The sequence below is a fragment of the Portunus trituberculatus genome, chromosome 48 (assembly GCF_017591435.1).
Source record: "Portunus trituberculatus isolate SZX2019 chromosome 48, ASM1759143v1, whole genome shotgun sequence".
NCBI classification, from domain to species: Eukaryota; Metazoa; Arthropoda; class Malacostraca; order Decapoda; family Portunidae; genus Portunus; species Portunus trituberculatus.
The window spans coordinates 11,092,896-11,109,967 of NC_059302.1; the positions used below are offsets into that span (position 1 = coordinate 11,092,896).

Consider the following 17,072-nt stretch of genomic DNA (forward strand, 5'->3'; position numbering starts at 1 on the left):
ATTCTATCAATATGGCTTACTGGTTGATTGTTTTCTTCCATCGTCACTCCTTAGCAAATTATATGTTTCTCTAAAAATTCTATCAATATGGCTTACTGGTTGATTGTTTTCTTCCATCGTCACTCCTAAGTCCTTTTCCTTTTTGACTTTCTCCAGTTCTACTCCATCTCCCATCTTATAGATTCCCACAGGTCGTCTTTCACTCTTTCCCATTTCCATGACATGGCTTTTGTTCACAATGAATTCCATTTCCCACTTCTTACTCCATTCCCAGATCTTATTTAGGTCTTCTTGCAGTATTTCACAATCCTCCTTTTGCTTTATAACTCTGCACAGTTTCGTATCATCCAAAACAAATTTATGTAGCTGTTCACTCCTTCTGGCATGTCGTTAATATAAATGAGGAAAAGTATTGGTGCCAATACTGACCCCTGTGGCACTCCGCTTTCTACTGCTCTCCACTTTGACTTCATATCTTTAACTACTGTCCTTATTTCTCTCCCCCTCAAATAATTTTCTATCCATCTCAATGTGCTTCCTTTTAAGCCACCCTTCTCTAACTTCCACAGTAATCTTGCATGTGGCACTTTGTCAAACGCTTTTTAAATCCAAATAAATGCAGTCAACCCATCCCTCTCTCTCTTGTACTCTATCAACTATTCTAGAATAGAAACTCAATAAATTAGTTACACAAGACCGTCCTTTTCTAAAACCAAATTGGCTATTTGATATTAATTTGTTGTCTTCAAGGAACTCGATCCATTGTTTCTTTATTATTCTTTCACACATCTTACATATTACACTAGTTAGTGATACCGGTCTGTAATTTAAAGGTTCTTCCTTCCTTCCGCTCTTATATATGGGAACCACCTCAGCTCTTTTCCATTCTACTGTGTGTGTGTGTGTGTGTGTGTGTGTGTGTGTGTGTGTGTGTGTGTGTGTGTGTGTGTGTGTGTGATTGTATTGGAGGGGTTGATGACATGCATGAATCTAGGAGCAGTTCTTTCAATCCAGCCATGAAGTGTGCAGGCAGGCTGGGTATGAAGGATGCAGTGAAAACACTCACCTGTGGGTCTACATCTGAGAGTGGCAGTAATCTTGGATAGAAGTACACCATTGAGGAGTCCACAGGGGCAGTACAGAGGAGGTACATTTGCCACGAACGTTCGTCACATGTGAGGTCTTGGCCTCCACTGATGGCATCACTCTTACTCAAGCAGTTTATGTACAATGGCAACAGCTTCATGGCCTCAGGCAGGATAAGCTGGCCAGGCGATGAGGGAGAGGCACAATTCTTGCGGTAACAGGCCAGTATGTTGGCTGTCCGGGCTATCAAATTCTCCTTAACCTGTTGAGTGAAACAAAATAGTAAATTGATTTTCAATACCTTATTACATAATGATACAAATGAAAAGATCCTCATTCAAACATCAAATTTCCTATATCTTATATCAAAGTTGACTTATCTAAAGAATAATGTGCATATTGAGTAAAGTGTTGTCTTAGATGTGAACAGCTGAAATAAGAGAATACTTCCTTTTCATTGCAATATTTTGTAATGAAAATATTGCAATATCTGACCACCACAGAAGGTGTGCAGGAGAGCTGAATGCAATGCTCAGCTAATTGTGATGGTCATATGTAAAATGAATTAATTTGCACTGCTACACAGGCCTGTAATAAGCATATTTTGTCTATTGCTTCAAGTTATGAAAATATGTACATACATAAGTATAATACACCTAACCCTTCGTTATCGTGCAAAATTGGTGCCTAAAAATCCATGCGATAGCCGAAAATGCGATAATGAAAGTGAAGAAAAAGTAGGAAAAAAATTAATTGGTGCCTCAACCCAAAAATTTTCCTCAAAATCAGCTCTGAACAACAGAATACCACGTGCGAGACTGAGGGGTGGCGGTGGTGGTGAGCAGAGTGACTGGAACTAATCAGCTCCCTTATTCAAATCACGTGACATGAATACACAGCGATGATTGGCTGCTGGCTCCTCCTCCTCCTCATGATCATCTTTCTCCTCCTCCACCTCTTCCTCCCCTATCTAAACATTCGTCGGTGTGTGGTTGGGATATGGGTAGTACTACTACTTCTACTACTACTACTACTACTACTACTACAGGTGTGTGATAACGACTTTCCAGATGCACTAAAATTGAATTTTGCAGATTTTCATAAGTGCACAATAACGCCTAAACGCTATAACGGAAGAGTGCGATAACAGAGGGTTAGGTGTATATATACTTTATATATATATATATATATATATATATATATATATATATATATATATATATATATATATATATATATATATATAGTGAATGAGACTGATGCAGCTGGTAAATATGCAACAGAAAGAATGAAACCAAGACTGAAGTAATGAATATTTGAGAATGAGGAATGGAAAACAAGAGGGAAAGTCTACAGAAATCAATGCTGTAGATTGGGAGACAAAGAAAGTAATCCAACTCATGGATAGATATGATAGAAATGAAGTCAGAGCACTCTATCAGAAGAAAATAATAATAATAATTATGGGAAGGTCATTACACAAAATATAACCTTAATATTGCAGCAACGAAAAGGAGTGTAAATAAAAACATGGGCCAGAAAACCTCAACTCAGTAGTGTACTATTTGTTAGTGTACGATAAGGTTAAATATAAAACATGAAAGGAATGAAGGATTAGGAGGTTATTAACAGAAAACAAGCAAGTTTTGGAGCTAAATACCTGATATTCACAAAAACACAAGGGTAGAAATTGTTGGACACCATACAAGCTACAAGGTTAACTACAATAAAAGAAAGTATGAATAAAAAGCTAATTCCATTAGCACAAATCTTTGCCAAATAGAATGGAACAGCACATGAATTCTTACAGGTGTGTGTGTGTGTGTGTGTGTGTGTGTTAGAACTTCATTTACCTGTTTGGCATTGTTCTCCAGCAGTCTTAGAACAGACTGTTTGCCGAAGAAGTTCATTAAAGTATCCAGCTCGCAGTTCTTGAAGAGATCTGCCATCTGATTGCATATGGTGAGAGCCAAGTTGAAGATGCGCAGACGCCTCTGACCACCACAGGAGGTATACAGAAGAGCTGCCTGAATGTACACCCCGTCCTCCTCAGTGAGCTTGTCATCATGTTTCACCTCGATGGCGATGGCCTTGCTGGCATCAACACTGGCCAACTCCACATCTGTAGTGTTTGACATGAAGAAGTGGCCAAAGAATTCCACCGGCCTCACCCCCTGTGAGGTGCGCACTCTCATGATGGCATCAAATGCAATTTCCCGTCCGACATTGAGCTTCAGGTCCTGCAGTAGCCTTGGCCCATCTTTATTGGACTGGAAGTAAGCGTATTTGTAGCACTGACCTCCAGTGAGTCGGGGCACCTGTCCGATGGTGGCCAGGTCCACGTAGGTGTCGTTGAACATGTACATGTCAACAGAGCAGCCGGATGCCACTAGATCCTGACCCAGGTTGTTGTAGAAAAATGTCTGAGGGGTTAGCATGCTCTTCTCCTTATCAGTTCCAAGTAACTTTCTGTCCTCTCTCATCTTGAGACTGCCATTCCCAGCCATTGGTAGGGAGGAGTGGAACACAAACAATTTGCCCACCCTGCCTGCTGCCTTGAGGGCCTCCATGCCAGCCCTCACGGCACAAGCCAAGGCTCCTGAAGTTTCTCGGGTGCCCTTGAAGTTTTCTGGGATGCTTTCCATTAGCTTTTCAATGTTCTGGGCAGCCTCTCGGGGGTCACACAGCACCCCACTGGGAACCGGCACAAACATGCCCTCACGGTCACAAACCACACACATTTCTGGTGCCTGTCCGTCCATCTTGTAGAAATGAACATCAGACTGGTATGTGATGAAGCCAACCCGCATGGTGGATTGTGGAGCAGGAGAGCCGTTGGTAGTGTCACGGGGCAGCTGCTCTAGGATGTCCTTCATGTTTTGACAAAGGAGAGGAATCACCCCACGCTGCATCATCAACTGACTCATCTCTATCACAAAGATGAAAGCTGGCTCTTTAGGCAGCATCTTATCCTGAAAAGGAACCACACAATCAGTCTCAAAGTTTCCAAGTAATGCTGTTTAAGATGTCATTTTTATTCACATTCTTTAATTTTAATTGGTAAATAGTTTGGCTTGCTGCCATCCCCATCTAGAAGTTATCAAGATAGTAACTCACCCTACAATACTCTGCAGTGGCAATGAACTCATATGAGCCACAGCACAACTCAGGCCGCTGGAACTTGTCTGCCCGAGAGCCCTGGCCATCCATATGGCAGAAGTATTCCTTTGGCACTTCTACCACACCTCGACACAGTTTGCACTGATACCTGTCAGGCAAACCACAACAGTGATAATGGACTAAAATAAATAGTTTAATCAATTTCACTGTTTGTGGAATTCAGTCTTCTTTATTCTCTACAAAAGGCAAGCATGAGTACACTGGTCCCAACTAAAGGCTCATACTATACAAATAAGTAACATACAAGACACTTACACACTTTGGTAATGTCATTTATTTGTCTATCTCACCCACCCATCTATTCCACAACTTGCCTCCCAATCTACTTACTTGCGACCACCATCCATGAACTGCATCAGTGGACTCATGTAGGCCTTGCAGCGGTTGCACCTGACAGGTCCATTCTCCAAACTGGTGCCCACATACAATGGACTGTCCTGGCCAGATCCCTCAGCCATGGGGCTGATTACCAGGCCAAAGGGCACATGTGTTTGCTTCATCATCTCCGGGGTGTGGGGCACACTGTACATGGTGGATCGCAAGTGGTAAGGGGAGGCATTGCCGCCATCCCTCACGGTGAACTCTGTGGTCACCAGTGGCGGCACTTGTCCCTTCATGTTGGTGATGAACTCGCCACTGCGACACTGCCTGTCCTCCTCCATCACCTGCAGGGGGCTGGGCATGTCGTCAGGGTTCAGGCGGCGACTCTGACCCTGAGGGTATGCAGGTCCACTCATCCCACCAGCTCCTGGGTATCGGTTTTGCATGCTGCCTCCCATGCCATTGACTGGAGCACCACCTTGACCTGGGGGCATGCCAGGCTTGTTGCCTTGGGGTGAATTTGGTCCTGGGGGAACACCTGGCCCTGGTGGCATCATGCCAGGTCTTGGGGGCATGCCTGGTTGAGGTGGCACCCCTTGTCCTGCTGCCATGCCTGGGCCTGGTGGCATTATGCCTGGCCTTTGTGGCATGCCTGGTTCTGGTCTAGGAGGCATTCCTTGACCTGGTGGCATGCCTGGGCCTGGTGGTATTCCAGGTCTTGGTGGTTGTGACTGCCCTGATGCAGGGGGCTGAGGATAAACTGGAGGGCCAGCCATGGAGGAGGGAGCAAAACCTGGCTGGCTAGGAGGTCCAGCCATGGAGGTGGGAGGATGGCCAGGAGGTCCAGCCATGGAGGTGGGTGGGAGGCCAGGAGGTCCTGCCATGGAAGAGGGAGGGAGGCCAGGCTGGCTTGCTGGTGGTGGAGGTCCAAGCTGGGAGCTTGCCATAGGAGGAAGATTGGATGGGCCTGGGAATCTTGCCCCTGAAGGAGGAAAGCCAGGCTGGCCAGGAGGTCCTGTCATGGATGAAGGAGGAAGGCCAGGCTGGCCAGGAGGTCCTGCCATGGATGAAAGGCCAGGATGGCCAGGAGGAAGGCTAGGCTGGCCTGGTGGTCTTGCCAGAAGACCTGGCTGGCCTGGAGGCCCTTGGGGTCCAGGCTGTCTTTGAGAGCCTCCCATGGAAGGAGGAGGAATGCTGGGCTGGCCTGGCAGCCCTGCCATTGAGGATGGAGGGAGGCCAGGCTGACCAGGAGGCCCTGCCATTGAAGAGGGTGGGAAACCAGGCTGGTTTGGAGGATTTTGGGGACCAGACTGACCTGGAGGCCCTCCTATTGAAGGAGAAAGGCCAGGCTGTCCTGGGGGACCAGGCTGACTTGGGGGTCCTCCCATGGAAGGAAGAGAAAGGCTAGGCTGACCTGGGGGTCCTGCCATGGATGAAGGAGGGAGTCCTGGAGGTCCTGGAGGACCAGATTGTACCGGAGGTCCTCCCATAAATGTAGAAAGGTCAGGCTGCTTGGGGGGCTGTCCTTGTGTTGGCTGGGATGTCACTGCAGGTGAAGTGGAATTAGGATGTGAAACACCTGGAGTGGAGGAAGGCGGAGGCTGAGGACCAGGTGGTCCATGTGACCCAGGAGGTCCAGGAGGCCTCATGGGGGGTCCTGGTTGAAGTCGTGTGGGAGGACCAGATGGTGGACCACCTGGTGGTCCAGATGGCAGATTGCTTGGTGGTCCAGATGGTGGACCAGGAGGTGGGCCATTCTGAAGGTCAGTGTAAGGGTACCCATTGGCAACTGGCCCTTGAGGTGGCTTGATCTGCAAAGAAGAATCATGACCATCAGCCACACAAAGTCTCCTGGGGATATGGGGGAATAAACATTACATAAAGGAAAAAAATCATACAAGTTTCTAGCAGTTATGTTTTGCTGAAGTTATTACCTGACTGGGTCCTGATGGCATGCCAAGGTTCATGCCCCCCATCTGTTGGTTGAGCCCAACCATGGTGGGAGCTGGCCCAGGTCCAGGGGGCCTCATGGGAGGCATGCCAGGCTTCATTCCACCTGTGAATAATTCAATGGTCAGCAAAGACACAATATACACTCATGGACATGATTGTAACTCCAAGTTCCCATCTCGTGTGTGTGTGTGTGTGTATTCACCTAGTTGTAATTTTACAGGGCCTGGGTATCATACTCGTGTGGCCCCGTCTCCATATCTACACACATCCAACTTTCCTTTAAAACTATGCACACTCCTTGCTGACACCACCTCCTCACTCAAACCATTCCACACCTCCACACATCTTTGTGGGAAACTATATTTTTTCACATCCTTCAAGCATATTCCCTTGGCTATCTTTTTACTATGCGATCTTGTAGTTCTACTTAAGTTTTCCTCTCTCAACATCATTTGCTCATTATCCACTTCATCCAGTCCATTCAACAGTTTATAAACTTGTATTAAATCTCCTCTTTCTCTTCTTTGTTCCAAGGTAAGCAAATTCATTTCTTTTAATCTCTCCTCATAGGTCATTTCTGCCAATTCCGGAACCATTTTTGTTGCCATTCTCTGCAATCTCTCCAACTTCCTTATATGCTTCTTTTTATAAGGGGAGCATATTCCAATCTTGGTCTAATTACCATACTAATTAATTTCTTCATCATATCTTTATCCATATAATGGAAGGCTAATCCAATATTTTTTATCAAATTATACGTTTCTCCAAACATCTTATCAATATGAGCCTCAAACTGCCCATGGTCTTGTATTATCACTCCCAAATCCTTTTCCTTTTCCACCTTTTTCAACACTACTTCTACACCCATCTTATATGACCTTCTTGGCCGTCTTCCACTCTTTCCCATCTCCATCACATGACTTTTGCTCAGATTAAATTCCATTTGCCACCTCTTGCTCCACTCCCAAATCTTATCCAGGTCTGCCTGTAAAATTTCACAATCTTCTTCACTCTTCACACACATACACAACTTCGCATCATCCGCAAACAAATTAATATAACTGTTTACTCCCTCTGGCATGTCATTAATATATACCAGGAAAAGTATTGGTGCCAGCACTGAGCCTTGTGGGACTCCACTCTCCACCACCAACCAGTCCGACTTTGCATCCCTTATTACCGTTCTCATCTCCCTCCATCTCAAGTAGTTTTCCATCCACTTTAACACTTTTCCTTTCAGTCCTCCATAAATCTCTACTTTCCATAACAGTCTCGTGAGGTACCTTGTCAAAAGCTTTCTTTAAATCCAAATATACACAGTCCATCCATCCCTCTCTCTCCTGTATTTTGTCAACCACTCTTGAATAAAAGCTCAGTAGATTTGTTACACATGACCTCCCTTTCCTGAAGCCAAATTGATGATCCGATAATAACTTATGATCCTCCAGGAACCGTATCCAATATTTCTTTATCACCCTCTCACAAATCTTACCGACCACACTTGTTAGAGACACAGGTCTATAGTTAAGAGGCTCTTCCTTACTGCCTCCCTTATAAATGGGCACCACTTCAGCTCTCTTCCACTCTACTGGTACTTCCCCTGTTTCTAATGAACACCTTATAATATCATATAATGGATCAATCAATTCTTCTCTACACTCCTTCAATAATTTTCCTGAAACTTCATCTGGTCCCATCGCTTTATCATCTTTAAGTTCCTCCAACATTTTATATAACTCCTTTTTAGGTATCTTAATGTCCTCCATGTGCACATTTCCTTGTACATTCTGTGGCTTTACAAACATTGTTTCTTCAGTAAATACTTGCTGAAACCTATTATTTAGCAATTCCACTATATTCTTAGGGTCATCTACTATCCCTTGCTCTCCTTTTAATCTTTCAATGGACTCTCTCTTTTAAGTTTACCATTTATGAACCTGTAAAACAATTTTGGATGTTCCTTACTCTTGTCTACAATATCTTTTCAAATTTTCTTTCTTCCTCCTCCTTACCCTCACATACTCATTTCGCCACTCTATAATTCTCCTTATTTAGTATATTCCTGCTCTTTTCCATCTTTTCCAAGCCACATCTCTCTTTTCCTTAGCCTTAACACAAGTTGCATTAAACCAATCCTTTCTTCCTTCCTCTCTCGGTTTATACTTTGGTACAAATTTCATAACTCCTTCTTTATAATATTTCATAAAAATCTCATATTTCTTTTGCACTTCTCTGATTTGTAACATCTCCTCCCAATCTAATTTTCTGAAATAATTTTTCAAACTTTCTGTGTCCATCTTTCTATAATTCAATCTACCACTCCTGTATGTCTCGTCCTTCCTTCGCTGTGTTGTTGCTATCTGCATTTCCATAACCACATGATCACTCTTTCCCAAAGGACACTTGTATTGTATATCTCCACATAGGTACACTTCTCTTGTTAACACCAAATCCAGTCTAGCCGGTTCATCATCTCCTCTATATCTAGTATTTTCCTTCACCCTCTGTTCCATCATATTTTCCATCATTAGATTAAGAAATCTCTCTCCCCATGCTTCCTCTCCAACACCACTTACTAGATTTTCCCAATCCACCTCCTTACAATTAAAATCTCCTACTAGTATCACCTTTCTTTTTCCAGATAATACACTTTCCAAACTCTGTAAAGTATCCTTGATCATATTGTCGTATTCCCTTAATGTCCAAGAATTTGTTTTAGGAGGTACATAGGTCACCATGATTATTAATTCTTTTCCATCACTTTTTATCCTTATGCTTATCACTTCTGCATTGTTCTTCCCATACCAAACCTTATCCACATTTATTTATTTCTTCGTCATAATCATAACTCCTCCACCTTTACTCTCCCTATCCTTTCTCCATATATTATATTTATTATCTAAATTTATCTTTGTTTTATCATGCAATTTTGTCTCAGTCAAACACACTATATCAGGCTTCTCCACTATCATATAGTCTTGCAATTCCAATCTACTTGACAGTATCCCATCTATATTAGTATACATTACGGTCCACCCAGTGCTCCCTCTAGGGGTTCCTCCGTATTCCTTCTTTCCACATACCACTTTCTGACTCTCTCTCCTATAACTCTCCAAAAAAACTTTTCTCTTTCCTCCTCAGACCGCTCATCATTTTTCCTTCTCGCCTCTTCCACCAATTCCTTATATCTTCTCTCTTCCTCATTTCTATTCTTTCTCACAAACACCTCTTTACAACCTTCTATCTCTCTTAACTTTGATGTTCTATATAGGATATCCTCCAGATTGTTGTGACTTCAGTACTACTTTAATCGGTCTGTTCACTCCTCCTTATACGGACCCAGTCTATGGATCTCTTCCACTTCTTCTTGTAGGTCTTTTTTCATCATCATTTAGATTTTTGAACAGATCTCTTACCGTTTTCAATTCTTCCTTAATTCTCTTAGGCTTATATGTTATATTTTGTTCTTTCATCCCAAATATTAACACACTCTTCTTCTTTTCTGCTATTTCCTTATCAATGTTTCCTTATTCTTCATTACATTAACCAGTTCCTTGGACCTTTCTTTTTTGTCTTCCTTCAACTGATCTTTAATTATTTCTTGTAATCCAACCATCTCTGCTTCCTCGACTCAGTCCATTGTGTTTTCTTCAGTTCCCATCCCTTTCAAACCTTTCATTCTGCTCACTGATCATTTCCTTAAAGTCATCTTTCTCCTTTACTACTCTATCCATTTTCTCCTCCAACCGTCTCTTGTATTTTTCAACCTCCACCTTCAAGTGCATTCTCATCCACCAATCATTTTCATTTTCCTCCAGTCTCTTAACTCTTTCCTTCAAAGCCTTGCGAATTCTCTATCCTGCTCCTCCTCACTCCTCTGAACTTTTAATTCCTTCACTAACTCCTCAAATCTCTTCTCCAACATCACCAATCTACCTTGCAATGTTGCCCCTGTTGAAGCTGGACTCATGCTTTGACTGGCCACTTTCGGCTTTGCTCCCTGGGCCTCATCAACATATTTTGAATTTGGTAATTTATTCCTTACCGGTCTATCCATTTTTTCTTACTTTTCTTGGGAACATGTGGGTGTGTGGTCACTGGGGGCCAGGCCTGGTATTTACGTGTGTGGTTGGATGCGTTGGCGGCTGCTATGGCTGGCCTTTGTGGGTTCCCGCTCTGTCGTTTGGAGCGTGGAGGTTCTCCCACCTCCGATCACTCCCATGTACACGCCACCAGGCTACGTTCACTCTGTACACTCGTTCACTCGCTCTGGTTGCCCCTCAATAGCAATAACTATTCTCACTCAAGCACATTGCTTAGCGTGTGGAGTGTTAGTTAGATGCCGCTCTTGCGCAGGAGGCACGTCCGCTCTCCACGGAGCGCGGAGTGTGTGTGTGTGTGTGTGTGTGTGTGTGTGTGTGTGTGTGTGTGTGTATTTACCTAGTTGTATTGTACAGGGTTCGAGTGGGGTTCATAGTGTCCTGTCTCCATATTTCCATTCATCTAATTTTTCCTTAAAGTAATTTACATTATCTGCTGTAACAACCATCCAATGCATTCCACTTCTCCACCATTCTGTGTAGAAAACTGTATTTTCCAATATCCTTCACACACTGCCTCATCCTGATCTTTTTTTTTTTTATACCATTTGGGCTTTTCATGGGAATTTATGGGCTAAAGGGGGTACTTTTTGGGGTACCTCCTATCTCAAAGCTCACCTGCTAGGATACCGTTGCCCCGAGTGAGGAAGCCCAACCTACACTCAGACCGTGGACAGGATTCGAACCTGTGCGCTTGGAGACCCCACGGACCCCAAAGCGCGCATGGTTCCACTGTACCACGTCCTATTGTCCTTCCATCTTCTGTCAACAGCACCAGGTCTTCTTTGTCTATTTTCTCAATGCTACTTGTACATTGTTATTAGGTCCCCATGTTCTCTTCTATCTTGTAAGGTTGGCAGTCCCATTTCCTTCAGTCGTTCTTCATATGTTAGGTTCTTTAACTCCGGCACCATCTTTGTTGCTATCTTCTGTATCCTTTCCAATTATATCCTTTTTAGAGCTCGGAGACCACACCACTGCTGCATATTCCAGCCTTGGACATATTATGCTTGTGATTATTTTTTCATCATATCTTTGTCCATGTATTGAAATGCCACTCTCATATTAGTCAACATTTTACATGAAAGTCCAAATATCTTGCTTATGTACTTTTCAGGGCTCAGATTTTCCTGTGTGATCACTCCCAGATCTTTTTCCTCTTTAGTCTTCATTATTTGTTCCTCTCCCATCGAATAGTTCCATACCTGGTAGTCTTCTCTTACTCTTTCCTAGTTCCATTATGTGACATTTCTTGGCATTAAACTCCAATTTCCACTTCCTGCTCCACTCATAGATCTTGTTTATATCTTCCTGCAACAGCAGACAGTCCTCTTTGGTTTTGATAACTCTTAGCAACTTTGCATCATCAGCAAATAAATTCATATAACTGTTTATCCCACTGTGTGTGTGTGTGTGTGTGTGTGTGTGTGTGTGTGTTAGGGGTGGGCGAGAATCGACTATTCGAGAATCGCAAAAATCGATTCTCATCGTGAGCAGAATCGTAAGAATTGATTCTAGAATCGATTCTGGATCGCCCAATATGCTACCACACTCCGCGCCCCACACCGCTTGCTCTCCGAGTCCCTGGTTGCATTACTGAAAGAATCAATTCTGGATCAACGACTATGCTACCCCGTGCTGTGCCTCACACTGCTCTCCTTGGTTGCACTACTGAGAGTGGAATCGCCAGAATAGTATCTTCATCATTTATTAGTATGTAGTAACTACTACCCTTCAGCCTTTCGCCGCTGTACACTCCTTGGTTATTAAGAGAGACAAGGGTAAAAAAGTAATAAAACGAACAATATATATTTTTTATTTGCGTTGAGTACAGCTACTTTCTTTGTAGGAAAAATAGATATATGTATAGAGTTTCCTTTACTTAAAAAAAAATAACGAATATAAAAATGAGTGACCCTGTGCCCTGTGACTGAGTGTGAGGCAGTCGAGTCAACCCAAAGTCACTCACGGGCGCGGGCTCCGAGAAGGCGACGCGCTACACACATCGCCTCCTACTTGCCGCACTTGACGAAGCAAGAAAAGAAAAGCCAGAATCGATTCCAAAGGAGAATCAATTCTCCTGGTTACGCACTAGAATTGAAGGAATCGATTCTAGAATCGATTCTCGCCCACCCCTACTGTGTGTGTGTGTGTGTGTGTGTATTTACCTAATTGTATTTACCTAATTGTAACATACGGGAAAGGAGCTATGCTCATACTGTCCCGTCTCCATATCTACTAATGTCCAGCTTTTTCTTAAAATCATGAATATTCCTTGCGTTGACCACTTCCACGTCTAAACTATTCCATGCTTCCACCCTTCTATGAGGGAAGCTATATTTTTTCACATCTCTCCTATAAGTGGCCATTTTAGTTTTTCCCATGCCCTCTCGACACTCTTTCATTCCACATACACAGATCTTGCCTATCCATTTTTCCATGCCAATCATCACTCTGTATATTGCTATCAGGTCTCCCTTTCTCTTCTGTTTTCCAGGGTCGGAAGTTGCATTCTGTTCAGTCTGTCTTCATAAGTCAAATCTCTTAAGTCAGGCACCATTTTTGTTGCAGCCCTCTGTACTTTCTCTAGTTTCCTTATGTGTTTCTTTAAGTTCGAGCCCACTGTATTGTTGCATATTCAAGCCTTGGTCTTATCATTGCAGTAATTATTTTCTTCATCATTTCTTCATCTAAATATCTGAACGCCACTCTTATGTTCCTCAATAAGTTCAATACTTCTCCAATTATTTTGTTTATATGTCTCTCTGGCGATAGGTCATTGGTAATTGTCACCCCAAGGTCTTTTTCTTCATGACTGGTTTTATGTCTTCATTTCCTATCTTGTACATACTCCTGATTCTTCTTTCACTCTTGCCAAACTCTAATTTCTTGCATTTTGTCGTGTTGAACTCCATTTGCCATGTACAGCTCCATTTCCATATTCTGTCCAAGTCTTCCTGGAGTAGTTCACAATCTTTGTCACATCTCACTTTTCTTAACAATTTTGCATCGTCTGCAAATAGGCTCACATAACTGGACACCCCATCCACCATGTCATTTATGTAGACCGCAAACATTACTGGTGCCAACACTGATCCCTGTGGGACTCCACTCTCCACCAAGCCCCATTCTGATGGTCTGTCCTTAATTATTGTTCTCATTTCTCTTCCTACCAAAAGTCTTCCATCCATTTTAGTAAACTGCCATGCACTCCTCCTACCATTTCAAGTTTCCAGATCAGTCTCCGGTGTGGTACCTTATCAAAGGCCTTTTTTAAATCCAGATATATTCCATCAGCCCAACCATCTCTTTCCTGTATTACATCTATCACCCTCGAATAGTAACATATCAGGTTTGTCGTGCATGAACGCCCTTTTCTAAAACCAAATTGACACTCACAAAGTATGTCATTTTTCTCCAAGAAGTCTGTCCATCTATTCTTCACCACCCTCTCACACATCTTAGCTACCACACTTGTAAGTGACACTGGTCTATAGTTCAATGGGTCTCTCTTGTTACCTGATTTATAAATTGGGACAATGTTAGCTCTTTTCCAGTCTTGGGGCACTACACCTTCCCTTAATGAGGCATCAATTACTTCACAAACTTTTTCTGCCAGTTGCTCCCTGCATTCTCTTAAAATCCATCCTGATACCCCATCAGGTCCCACAGCTTTTCTCACTTCTAGACTCCCCATCATATTCTTGATCTCTTCCACAGTTACTTGAAACTCCTTCATAATCCCTTTCTGTTCCATTACCTGTGGCTTGTCAAAAGCAGTCTCCTTTGTGAATACCTTCCGAAAGCATCCATTCATAGCCTCTGCCATTTCCCTGGGATCCTCACTGCAAACTCCATTTACTTCTAAACTTTCAATACTTTCTTTTTGATGTTGTTGTTCACATGTCTGTAAAAAAGCCTTGGTTGGTCTTTACATTTATCAATTATATCCTTTTCTTGTTTCTTTCTTTCTTCTCTTCTAATCAACACATATTCATTTCTTGCTCTTTTGTAACTTTCCCACTGCTTAATCCGTCTTTTCCTTCTCCACCTCTTCCATGCATCCTCTTTTCTTGTTCTAGCCTTTTCACATCTATCGTTAAACCAGTCCTGCTTTCCAACTTCTCTATGTTGTCTTATTGGTACAAATTTTTTCTCACCTTCTTTGTATATTTTATAAATTCCTTCCACTTTTCATTTGCTCCTTAGCACTCTTGAATTTCATCCAATTTGTCTCTTGAAAGAATTTCCTTAGGTTTCCAAAATCTGCCTTGGCATAATTCCATCTTCCCACTTTATATTCTTCATTTCTTCTAGATTTCTCTTCATCTATCACCTTGAACTCCAAAACTGCATGATCACTCTTTGCTAAAGGGCACTCCACCCTCATCTCCTCAATGACCATTGGCTCTGTACTAAAGACCAAGTCCAGTCTTGACGATGCTCCTCTCCTCCAAACCTAGTATCTTCTTTGACCCACTGAGTTAACACATTTTCCATTGCCAGTGTCAATAGTGTATTTCCCCATGTTGTCTCTGATCCCTCCATTGACCAGTCCTCCCAACACACCTCTTTACAATTAAAATCTCCCATCATTATAGTTCGTTCACAGCCACCCAACATTTCTTCCAGACATGTTCCTGTATCTCTTATCATTTCTTCATATTCCTGTACTGACCATGCATTTGTCTTAGGTGGTACGTACACCACTATGTAGTGCCTCTTTTTTCCTTCATTAGTTTCTGCTCTGATCTTTAGCACTTCTGCCTTTCCCATACCTTCTTTCACTTGATCCACCTTTATATCTTTTTTAACCAGCAACATCACTCCTCCTCCCATCTTACCTACTCTATTTCTATTGATTTCTATTTCTATTTCTATTTCTATCTATTTGTGTGTGTGTGTGTGTGTGTGTGTGTGTGTGTGTGTGTTTGACCATATTCACCTGCTGGTCATCCAGCCAGCCTTTCCTTATGGAAAGTGCTCAGAGCTTACACTGACTGATCTTCGGGTCAGGGGTGTGGAGTCAGAGTCGGAGTCGAGAAATCGAGGAGTCGGCTACTTTTGGCCTGAGTCGGAGTCGGAGTCAGAATTGGAGTCAGAGTCGGAGTCAGTAAAAATATGAGCGACCCCGACTCCTTTACATGATAAATTTTTGAGTAAGGATTCCACTTCATGGAGATTGGAGATTCCTACAAATTGGGAGAAATTGACTTTGTGGAGGATGTGTCCAATCAAGCGCTACATATAAAGATAATTTTTATTAATTTATGATAATTATGTAATCGTCAAGTACACTTTTATTATGGATTGACTCGAAAATATGTAAATATTGATTCTCTTAACTTTCGTCTTTTTTTGGGTGTGGCAACTATCGGGCTTTTTGCTTAATCTTTTCCCTTGGCCACCATCCCTCATGTAAAAAAAAATAGACTATATCGTTGTACTGTAAAGAAAAAAAAAAAAAAAACGGAGTTGGAGTCGGAGTCGCAACCTTCAAATTTCCTGGAGTCGGAGTTGGAGTCTGACTTTTGAAAATCCGACTCCACACCCCTGCTTCGGGTAGGACTGAGATCACATCACACACCACACAACTGGGGCAGTGAGGCCACAACCCCTCGAGTTACATCCCGTACCTATTTACAGCTAGGTGAACAGGGGCTACATATTAAGAGGCTTGCCCATTTGTCTCACCATGCCCGAGACTCAAACCCGGGCCTTCTCAGTTTTGAGCCAAGTGAGCAAACCACTACACTATACGGTGTGTGTGTGTGTGTGTGTGTGTGTGTGTGTGTGTATTTACCTAGTTGTAATTTTACAGGGCCTGGGCTTTATGCTCGTGTGGCCCCGTCTCCATATCTACACTTATCCAATTTTTCTTTAAAACTATGCACATTCGTTGCTGGCACCACTTTTTCACTCAAACTGTTCCATGTCTCGACACATCTTTGCGGGAAACTATATTTTTTAACATCTCTCAGACATCTTCCCTTTCTCAGCTTTTTACAATGCGATCTTGTGTTTCGAATGTCATATTCTTCTCTCAGGATCAGTTTCTCATTATCCACTTGGTCCATTCCGTTGATCAATTTATAAACTTGTATCAGATCCCCTCTCTCCCTTCTCTGTTCCAGGGTTGGTAGATCCATAGCCTTTAGTCTCTCCTCATATGTCATCCCTTCAAATTCTGGAACCATTCTTGTCGCCATTTTTTGTAGTCTCTCCAACTTCCTTATGTTTCTTTTTATGGGGGGTCCACACTACTCCTGCATATTCCTATCTGGGTCTTATTATAGTACTTATCAATTTCTTCATCAATGTAGTGAAATGCTAATCCAATATTCCTTAGCAAATTATGTCTCTCTGAAAATTCTATCAATATGGCTTACCGGTTGATTGTTTTTCTTCCATCGTCACTCCTAAGTCCTTTTC

The 17,072-nt window shown here is 42.7% G+C and overlaps 1 protein-coding gene across 2 annotated transcripts in view; it reads right to left on the bottom strand.

Moving 5' to 3' along the window:
- Nucleotides 1-17,072, bottom strand: part of LOC123498817 (protein transport protein Sec24C-like) — a 40,716-nt gene that overhangs the window by 6,573 nt on the left and 17,071 nt on the right. For both annotated transcript variants that reach the window (XM_045246247.1, XM_045246248.1), the window contains exons 3-7: nt 6,522-6,643; nt 4,597-6,398; nt 4,204-4,354; nt 2,940-4,058; nt 1,067-1,348 (exon numbers count right to left, since the gene is read on the bottom strand). In XM_045246247.1, the coding sequence (XP_045102182.1) occupies nt 1,067-1,348; nt 2,940-4,058; nt 4,204-4,354; nt 4,597-6,398; nt 6,522-6,643 (3,476 nt within the window). The remainder of the gene's footprint in view (nt 1-1,066; nt 1,349-2,939; nt 4,059-4,203; nt 4,355-4,596; nt 6,399-6,521; nt 6,644-17,072) is intronic.